Source organism: Rhea pennata, chromosome 6, assembly GCF_028389875.1.
Source record: "Rhea pennata isolate bPtePen1 chromosome 6, bPtePen1.pri, whole genome shotgun sequence".
Classification (NCBI taxonomy): domain Eukaryota; kingdom Metazoa; phylum Chordata; class Aves; order Rheiformes; family Rheidae; genus Rhea; species Rhea pennata.
Genome location: NC_084668.1, coordinates 35,294,220 through 35,304,907, shown reverse-complemented (window position 1 = coordinate 35,304,907; position 10,688 = coordinate 35,294,220). Strand labels below are relative to the sequence as shown.

The following is a 10,688-nucleotide window of genomic DNA, read 5'->3' as shown; positions in this document are numbered from 1 at the left end:
TAGAGAAGGGGCGGGGAGCAAACCACTTGGTGAGGAATTTGTTCAATTTTGCTCCTATTTTTGCTTGCAGGACAACCTGATTCATCACAACCCTACATGATTTCTTAGCCAAAATTAACCTTTTTTTGTTTGTTTTGAAAGAAAAGGATCCATTTAAAAAAAAAAATGTTCCGCATTCAATCAAGGACTTGCATTGTCCTTTACTAGGCAGTAGTATACCTCTGAGTCCTGACTCACAGCTCTAAATATCATTTTAAAAATTAATAAAAAAAACTCCCCACAAACAGACTTTGGCTCAAGCATGAGTATTTCATTTCCAAGAAGCTCTTAGGTATATTTGACAGGGAGCCAATTCTAAGCACAATTTAATCTCTTGCTTGAAAGAAAATTTGCAAAGGTATAAGTGAGAGTTAGATGCCCACTTTCCCTTTGTGGACTTGGAATAAAAACTACATCCTGCCATGTACTTTGCTGAACAAACAGAGAAAAATGAACAAACAGACAGACAGACAAACAAAACCCACACAAAGCCCAAACAAGCAAAACAAAAAAGACACCAGCTCACTGACGTTTGAGATTTTCCCCTCTGAGAATCATAAGTTTTGCCTTTGCTGCGACTCGGTCTGGTTTCACACAAAGCTGTGAAAATTTGTAATTCTACTCATTAAATACAGATTTTCAGCTAATAATATTTCTTAAAAACTTTTTTTTGGATTGAGGCTTAAATATATCTCTCATCATTCAGATAGTTTCACCAAAGCTTAATGTTGGGTTAAGATATTGCAGCTTATGGCGGTAAAAGACAAGCAATACATTGCAAACACTATCCTATATTGCTGCCTCTCAGTCTCAGCATTGAACTTAATTTTTTAAATTTGTAAGGGCTTACATCGCTCAAGCAACCATAAGCCACAGCCTAGTAACTGTTAATGATAACTACATCAGCAGGTTTGCCAGGAGCAAACTGCAGGAAGGGAACAGCTCTGCACACAGCTCTTTATGCCTCTACAGTCTTCAAAACTGCAGGGGACGCTCTCCTGCTTTTCTCTTCCAACTCTGCTCCTACAACCAGATCATTTTAACACTGCTTATGTTTTAAACTGACATTCTTCTGGTAAGACTATGCCATTACTATAGTGCTTCATGATCTAAAATAACTCTTAGCTATGAGTTCCAGAATAAACTTTTGTTCATAAAATTGTCCTTTTGCAAGTGACTCTGAATATGATCTACAGCCCATCTGAATTAAGTCCAGTCATAAGATATGGTAAACCCATTGAAGATGTGAACGTTGGCTGTCAGGGGAATATATCATGCAGTGCAAGGAAAGAAATTTTATTCATAGCCTAAAAAGGGCACAGAAAGCTCTATTGAGAAAGAGTACACAAAACTGGATGAGACTGCCAACCCTTCTACACTTCTTCTCCACAAGGAAGCTGAGGTGACAAATCCCATTAACAAAAACCTCTTCCTCAGAAACAGAGTACGGGTGCTCTGGTTCAGAGGGACTAGAGCATAGCAGGCTCAGGAAGTATTTATGGAGTGCACTATGTTATCTGCAGCAGTATTTCCCTTGAGCAACTCTTATAATTCTCTCAGACTCCCTGGTTCAGCACTCTTGGGTCTACCAGAAGGATTCTGAGTGGAATGAAACCAATGTTGCTCTTGATCCAAGACAAGATAAATGCTCCCCAGAAGGGGACTCAGTTAAATAAACTTGCTTCTTACAATGACCTCAGAAAGGTTCCAGCTTGGCAGAAATGTATCAATTCACAAGAAACTTCCCAGTTTCAGTTTTCGTCTACGCTTATCAGTACAGCGCAGAATCCTTAGAGCACTTCACCACCGACAGCGCAATGGCAGGAACAGCTGCCACTATGCTGCTGTAGTCCTGCTCTGTTGCGGCAAAAACACACAAGCAGCCTCAGAGTCTTTTCCGCGTAGGAGCTGCCTTTAGTTTACACCATACCTCTCTCTTACCACCACGCTTTTTCCTTCTCTCCCACACCATTCCACCCCAAACAGAGGCTGGGAGAAGCATACTGGTTACTCAGTCTTCCCACTCACCAAGGTGGCTCCATAAACTGTAAGAAGCCAAAATTGGCTCCTACACATCTGACCAAAAACAAACAAACAAAAAACGAGAGAAAGAGAGGCTTGACTGAGGACCACCTAAGTCCTAGAATATGGGAAGGAAGACTCATGGAATAGCCTGTATTTGATAGCACAGAAAAAAACATTAGATTTCCTATGCAGGACAACCGGCTCCCTCATGTGAACAGCTCACTGCAAGATATTAAGTTTTTAATTTCTTCCTAAAGTCCCTTTTGGCAGTCACTGTTACCATTTCCAGTGCCACATTTCTTAAGGAATAAATGGAATATCTGCAAATCTCCTTGAGTCCTACATTATAATTATCTACATTGGCTCTAGTCAGACATTCTGCACCTCCAAAAAGATTCCTTTTACTTTTGTCGTAAAGTAACATTACTTAAGCAAAATACACTTTTACCTGGTTTACTAATTACAAATAGCATCAGAAGAAAAGAAGTGTAGTGTATGTTGTTGTGGACACATTGCAAGATCCTTCCTGCAATAATTCCTTTACTGGGTTCTTCTCTAGGACTCTACTTCAGTCACCAGGAGAGCTCCACCAGCTTGCTGCTGTGCAGGCTGAGCCCTGGCCAGCAAACACTCCTCCCTGGGCCAGGCAGACTCCCACTCTGGGGAGCCCCCCGGCAGCCTAGCACAGCAGGCAAGATGTCCGAGGCAGGCCTGGACACCCTGGGCTCCAATGCGGGGACTTGCTCTTTACTCCTGCCCCCCACCCCCCCGGGGCGGCATCACTAGGAAAGAAGGTGAGAGGAGGCTGCAGCTTTGCCAGCTGCAGGGCAGGGGCTGTTCCTCTCCTGCTGACAGCCCCGGTGCACAGCCTCCCGGGGCCAGCAGCAACACCCCTCCCCGCCTCGGAGGTGCCTCGGAGGGGGCAGCCCGGGGGCTCCCCGGGCGGGGACGCAGAGCACCAGCCGCGTCTCTCGCCGGGGGGAGGGAGCGCCCGGTGCCCGGGCGGGGGTGGGGGCTTCTCCCCGCGTCCTGACGTAAAAACTAAGCGGGGCCGCTCGCTCCGGCTTCTTAAGGAGCGCGGCGGCGCCGGGCGCGGAGAGCGCCCTGCCCGCCCTGCCGCCGCAGCGCCGAGGTAAGGACGGGCGCCGCCGGGGAGCCGCGCCGCGCCGGGGGGTCGGGGCCGCGGAGCGGGGCAGCGGCCCCGGGCGGAGCCGCACGGAGCTCCGCTCGCCGCCGCGGGCAGCACCTGAGGTCTGGGACGCAGAGAAGAGTGGTTTTTTTTTTTTGGCTGCAAGGCGCTGCACGTTCCTGGGCGGCGGGGGTTAGACAGTGGTGGTGGTAGGGGGCAGGCAGAGCCCTAAACTCCCCTCGGCCATCTAAAAAATCCCGAGGGCTGCAGAAGACTAGCAGCAGAGCGCTCCCTCAGTTCAACCAGGTCATAGGAACTAGTGCTCTTGGCTACTCCTCCTGACCTGCACCACACTCGGTGCCGCTTCCCCGCAGACGACTGCCCTGCCCGGCAGCGCCTGGTTCACACCTCTCACAAATCCAGAATCCCTCACCCTTGTTTTATCCAATTTTGTAACTTAGGAGGTTTCCCGGGTGTGGTGAGAAAGCAAAGTATCCAACTCAACTGTTCACTAATGCAAAGCAGATTGCCCCTTGCCCAAGTGACTGAATCATCTTTAAAAGCCAGTTTCAGTATCACTCCTCAGTTTGATTTTTTTTTTTTTTTTGGCACTCATGGTCATATCTACAATTGCTAAATTGTTTTCAAAATCACTAATGGGAGAAATAAACTTTCGAAAGTAAGGAAGTGTAACTAAATCCAAATCTTGTCCGAGAAACAAGACAACAACACCGCAAGAAGAGATTTCAAAGTAACTTTGGAGCTTGCTAAATATGAAGTTCACAAAGTCCCTTGCAATGTTACAGTAAGCCGATATCTATGTGCATATTGCACAGTGTACAACGTATGGGTGTCTGCTGTCCAGAGGAAGGGCTTTTGCACACAGATCCGTAAGAATGGAGCAGCGACTCACAAGGCTTTCAGAGTTTTGCCTTTGAGAGAGCTATCAAAGCCAGCCTCCAGCAGCAGGGCACGCAGGCAGCGAGGTGCTGCTGGAGATCTTGGCCACAGGCATAAGGACAGCCCCGTTTTGTTAAGGTAAGCATCAGTATAGCAGGGCTCCTACCACCACTGTCCTAGGCAACAGCCCCCCAGGCAGAACAGTTCAGGAAGGCTGTGCTGTCCCTCTTCTATTGATTAAATGCAGGAGTCAAATCCAAGACTGTAAAGCCAACTCTGCTCACAAGATCCTCACTCAATTTAAAAGTGACTATAAACTGTTGGAGAGTTAGTCCTCTGAAGTCTAAATACCTCCAAAATTTTCCAGAACCTCATCAGGTAGTCAGACAGGGGAAGGCAATAACATCACTGCCAGGGCTGAAATTTCTGAAGAGTCTCTTTTAGCTCTGCAGTGGAAATACGGTCCATCAAGCACCCCCCCCCCCCATGCACTGGCACAGAGAGAACAGCCCAGGACTAGGCTACCTTTCACACACAATCTGCCTCTACGCAGTTATCCTGCCTCTTATGTTTTCCTTTGCACAGCAGAGGCACAGCTTGTGCTCCTGCTGAGCATCCATAGAAGAGGCTGTCTATGCAAAAACCCAGCTGCTGATTAAGTTAAGCTGATTGAGAGATCTAGTTACAAAAAAAAGTCAACCCCCCCCCATGACACACCAAAAAAGCCTCAAGGATTCAGCACACTTGTTAACACTTATTTGCCCCAAAATGATCTCAGATGTTGCCAGTTGCCACAGAACCTAAACCTGTTACCTCTCATACAAATTAGAAACATGTATTGAAAATTAAATGAAATTTGACAGAGAAGACTGGACCTTGCTGTTCCCCAAAGGTTATCCTTCTTAGATTTTCCCCTCTGTAGCTACTAGTTAAAGTTTCACAATTCTAACCTAACAATCATTACAGTGATCTGCAACAAATATCTGTACCTCACACTACCAGAACAATTCAAGCTGATATACATGCATGCACACTGTGTAATACAGCTATCATGCTGTGGCTTTGCTGTATCATCATTTCAGAACTGTTCTGCATTTTAAACAGGTAGCATACTCTTGTTCAAAGGATGGTTTTACACCCTACCGTCAATTCATTAAAATGGTTACAAGAAATAGTTTCCCACCTGCTGCCCACAGATCACTGGGAGTCTGCAGATTATTTTAAAAGCTTCACAAAATTTTACTCAGGAAAGCAAGATTGTCAAAAGGTTTAAGTTCTCTGTAAAAGACTGAATCTTTATTTGCAGATCCCTAATCTTTTTCAGTAAAGGACAACACAAAAGTTTTCAACCTAAAGAAGTTCCAGATAAGAGTTCATTGTACAGATTTAAGGAGGATTAACAATTTTAACACATGCTTCCACTGCACAGAGTAATGCAACTCAACTGTATTTATAATCATATATGCAAAAAGTGCACACAGATTTTGAAGACCAGAGAACACTTATCACTACATAAAGTGCCTTCTATGTAATGTAAAATAGCAGGATTTTATTTCCTTCATACAACAGTGAGAAGTTTCTCCAGTTTACTGTGTTTGTGACATTTCAGTGACACAATGGATTTTGGGAGCAGAGGAAGAATCCACTGCAACATGAGACTCACCTGCTCTCTGCTGATCATGGGAGTGTTCTGTGTGACACCTTTCCTCTGCCATAGGCAAATTGATCCGCTGGCTCTTGGGCAAGCAGATCCCCAGTGTTGGGAATCCTCCTCATCTGCCTTGCTGGAAATGAGGAAGCCTCGCATTTCTGACTCTGTCAGTGGCTTTTGGGACTTTATGATTTTCCTGAAATCATCAGAGAACTTGAAACATGGGGCTCTGTTCTGGGACCTGGCTCAGCTCTTCTGGGATATCTATGTGGACTGTGTGCTCTCCAGAACTCATGGCCTAGGGAGAAGGCAGCTAGCAGAAGCTGAACAGAAGATCAATACTCTACATGCTCAGTTCACACGGAGAAACCAAGGTTACTACTCCTTTAATACACATCTCTTAGGCAAGAACTAGAAGCTAGTAGGAAAGAAGAGGGATACAAGCTTATTTTGCCATGTGTTAATAGCACAGAGGCAATTGAGAGGGCTGCACAACCCCCCCTTCCCCCACATCTAGTAGAGAATAAAGATTATGTTCATAATTATTTCAGCAAGAATTTGACCTCCGAATTACCTGGACTCCAGCAACAACTTTCAAGTTTCAGATTTTTGGGGGGGGGGGGGGGCAGAGAGGGAGATGAGGGAAAGGGGAAGGAAAGTAGAGGCAGGGATAGACAGTGAAAGGCTTCAAACAAGAACAGACAGCTCAGTAACTGAACAGCCACACCAACATTTTTACCATTGTGCCAGGGACAGACATGCCAGGTCAGCATTTCTCATTCTGATGAGTGTGTTACCTATGAACAGTCATACTGGTGCTGCTGGGGAGAATAGCAGTTTTGCAGCAGAAAGATAAGGATACATTTACTTTCATCTAGTAGCCAACTGCTAGATATTTCTTCCTATTTCCATACTGGTAACTAGGTCCAACAGACAATGGAACCAAGTCTGGGACTTTAAGAGCGTGCAAGCTTTCAGACACAGCTTCAGCTCTGAGAGGAAGAATAGCAGCTATGACACTAAACAGCAATTCCTAATCTCCAGATTCTCATTCCCAGAGCAAAATCCACAGGCTTAAAGTGAGTGCCTCATATTTGGGTGAGAACTGACACCTCACAACAGGATCTGCAAGTGGTAGCATGGCACTCAGCATCCCCTTCCCAAAAGGAAGATCCTGCATAGCTTTTCATAAGTCTCACTCCCCTCCAACGCTTCAGTCCTGGTCCTGCTACCAGCAGAAGCATCCTTCCACTGGGAATATCCTTCAGAAAGGGGCAGTTGCTATTCTTTGATGGAGGGGAAGAAGTGCTGCTGCTTCCGCAAGCAGTTTAACACCGAAGGCCCACAGGGAGGATACAGAACTGCTTGTCCACCCAAAAGGTTTCAGACCTCTCTCTCTACTTCCTAGGTCAGAATATTAGTCATTAGGCTGCTAGGGAGCACTGCTCATAGAATAATGAAGAACCTCCATGGGTTCCTCCATTATGGCGTCTCTGAAGAAGGGACTTGCACTCACAATTCTTCCACTCTGGGGACAGCTATATGCCTTCACAGTCCCAATCTTAACCACAAACCTTGAATTGTGTGCTGAAAGATAGAGTTCATTATGAAGGATTATCCCCATAACATTATAGACTGTCCTAGCAGGCAAGCTGGGAGGTGGGAGTTATGCATTTGAGTCAATCACCTCAAACTCAAGAGGAAGAGCAACTCCGAAACACAGGTCCAGTTTCTAAACTGTGATCTAACCCACCTGCATTTTAAAAGCAAGCAGTAGACTCTACCCTGCCCTTCAAAAAGCCTCAGCTAATCACACAGCTCCAATGTGATCTCCACTATGTTGAGCCATGTTGATGGAAGATAGCCCAGAACCCCCTTCTGGTTCCCAAGTGGCCTTGGGCATCACAAAGGCACCAAATTGCTCAGTCCTGGCAAGACTGCTGCACTTCTGAGCACAAGCAGAGTGCAGCTTTAGACACCTGCAGCATTAGTAGTATCAAAACCTGACATGCTCACCAGGCTAAAGCACCAAACTAATTACTGTTTTCAAGATCAAAGCTCTCAATGTCATTGCCTAAATTTCCCCTAAGCCTTTTGTTTACGTTTGGCTCTTCATAACCACAATGTGACATAGGTTTCTTAAATAAATAGCTTTTGTCCAAGACACTGATTAACAGCAAGTCTGATTATTTTGAAGAAACAAATTACATTTTGTGACTAATCGTTTACTCTCACATAGAGCAATTTTAAGACACTACTCAGTACGCACACTTTAAGAGAAACAAGGATCCCCCCTTCTCTATTCTTTACCTCTCTGTTTTTGTGAGCTGTAATCAGTTCATCTGGTTTCTCTGTACAATTGATTAATACCAGTTAGTAGCAGGCAGCTTACAGCAGTGACAGCCTAAATTTCATTTTTTGGACAAGCTATCTAACCTCTCATCCAAAGCTTCCTGTTTCTTAATAAAGCTGGTTGTTCTAATCTTTGTAACTCTTGACCCTACCGCCTTGTTTAGTCACCGAAAGCTGAAAAATCAATTGTTGATAATTGCAGATAGAAATCTCATATAGCAAACAATGAGGAATTGAATTACTGCTTCTTATGCGTAAGAAGATGTGCAAGCCTGTTTTTTCAGCACAAAGAGCAGCCCTGCCGGCATTTGAATGACCTTGTGTACTTCATTCTGTGTCTCCATGGGCAGATACGAATAGCTTTCAGCAGACTGTTTTAAAACAGTCAAACAATAATGCTAGGTTTTTTTTTGGTCTTACATTCCTACTTTTGCATCTGTTGAGAACATCTTTGTTGCTCTACACTAGAGTTATTGGTTTTATTCCTCCCTTCCTTATACCAATTCAATCTTGCATTTTTTTTAAAAATAGTAAACAGTATTGTAAGTCAAGAGCAACCTGTAAGCTGTATAGTACCTTACATACATTGAAATGAAAAAGCAAGACAGAGATCTGGACTTGTCACAGAAACACTGCTGACAAAGTGTTATTATTATAGTGTCAGACTTCAGAATGAAAGGATTAACCACGTGAGACCATCATGAAAACAGAGTACCAGGAATTGTACTTTTCTAGGAGAAACAAACAAAATTTTAAGTCAAAAAACCCCTAGTGCTTGGTAAAGCTTTCAGGTATTGCTGAACAGAACCACCCTATCACACATAACAGGCACCTTCACAGTTTCTCAGACTGTGCCCACCTGGGAAATAGGATCAAAAGACTGAGTTTACCAAGACAGTGGTAGAAGTTGCCCAGTCCAGACTTAGAGTATCAAGCACTGTTTTCTAGATCACTCTAGTCCAGCTAGACTCCTCCTTGAAGTTACCAACAGGTCTGAAGATATTCTTCAGGCACTATCCATAAAAATCCATAAGAAGCACAACAAAAATCAAAACTGAAAAATCACTGAAAAGCATGAATTATCTGAAAAACACCCAGTCTCCATCCACTAAGGTCCTATTTAATCCAACAGCATTACAACTTGGTGTCTCTAGATATCCTGCAGAGAAGTCAGCTAGTCAGCTCCAGACTGAGTGCAAAGGGGTAGGTAAACAGAGTCCTTCATAGTTATCTGGCCAAGGTATCTTTAGCTAAGCCTTCCCTTTAAGAAATCCAAACACTGAAAAAGCACAAAAACATTTCTTACATAATACAACACTGGAATTAGATGCATTAGAACTATTACAACTCCCACAAAGCCAAAATAAGGACTTGAAAATCACAAGGAAAAGTGAAGCAAATAAAAACAAATATAACTTTTGTACTCACCACTAATTTTCCTGAAGAGCAACTGCACAAAAAAAGCCCTCTTCAGCAGCCACAGAGCACAGCTTCACTACAAACATTTGGAGAATAGAAACTCTAAAAAGTCTTCATTTCTTTCTTTCTTTTTCTTTCCCTACCCACCCTCCTCTGAGTGTTCTCTACCTTTTTTCTCCTAGCCCCACAGGCTCCTACTGCCATAACCGTCAGAGTGGCCACAGCTGTGCACACCTCCCTCACAGGTGCAGGTGGTTGGGCTCAAATCAACTCTCACACATGGCACAACTTGCTGTGCTAGCTCTGTTGGGGGCTCCAGAGTCCTGGGCAGGGCAGTGGGACAAAGTTGGTAAGACTGTGATGAGACTCTGATAGCTGGATGAGCTGACTGCTAATTACAAATAGAAAACTTTTATATGAATATGACAGAAGAGGTCTATGCTGCGGAGATAGTTCAAAGTAACTTGTCAGTGCAGGGCAACTAGCAAACAGAGGGGTATGTCACCAAAACAAGAGGTTTTGGGGCAATGACAATTAGTTGCTCCTGATAAAACAGGGACATTAGTAGCTAAAAATGGAGGAAACATGGATGTGGCAAGCTGAGTACTCAGTTGCTCTTTGTTGTTTGAAAATCAATAACTTACATGTATTTTCGTGTCACTTTTCAGGCATATTTTCTCATATTCAGAAGATGCCAGTTTTGAAAAAGAAAGATGTGTTTGAAGATTTAGTAAGTATCCATGTGCAAAAGAGTAGATCTACACTATTTGGAAGAGTCACTGGGGAGCTAGGCAAAAAGAGGAAATAACACATTTAGTCCAAGATCTTTATCTGTATTTTTTTAAAAACTATTTGTTTAGTTTTTGCATTTTAATCCTCATGAATGTTACTTTACACAGTGGAAGAAAGTCTGTAACTATAAGCACTGTACCTCTGATTAACTTTGGCTTCTTGGACCTGTGATTTTCTTAATTGCCTATGAATTCAGTCTCTTTAATAAACTGCATGAGTTATAAGCAGCTGGCCACTTCAATGTTCATGTATGTGAGGCTTTTTGTAATGCATGTGAGCTACTAAAACTAACTGTATTTTGGGTGCTGAAAAAGAAACAACTGATCGTTCAATAAGATGTAGACAATCAGATCAGGAAGCTGCCAAAAACCTTCACTGACT

The 10,688-nt window shown here is 43.8% G+C and overlaps 1 protein-coding gene across 1 annotated transcript; it reads left to right on the top strand.

The window, feature by feature from the left end:
* The first annotated feature begins 5,709 nt into the window (after window positions 1–5,709).
* Window positions 5,710–10,323, top strand: FAM237A (family with sequence similarity 237 member A). The gene is made up of 2 exons (XM_062579274.1): window positions 5,710–6,118; window positions 10,184–10,323. The coding sequence occupies exons 1-2, from the start codon at window positions 5,710–5,712 to the stop codon at window positions 10,321–10,323; spliced, it is 549 nt and encodes a 182-aa protein (XP_062435258.1).
* Window positions 10,324–10,688: the final 365 nt, after the last annotated feature.

Bases quoted from the DNA above. Each gene is read 5' to 3' on its own strand.
- FAM237A (XM_062579274.1), top strand. From the start codon at position 5,710: ATGGATTTTGGGAGCAGAGGAAGAATCCACTGCAACATGAGACTCACC. The intron at 6,119-10,183 runs GTTACTACTCCT...GTCACTTTTCAG, and splicing joins GTTCACACGGAGAAACCAAG to GCATATTTTCTCATATTCAG.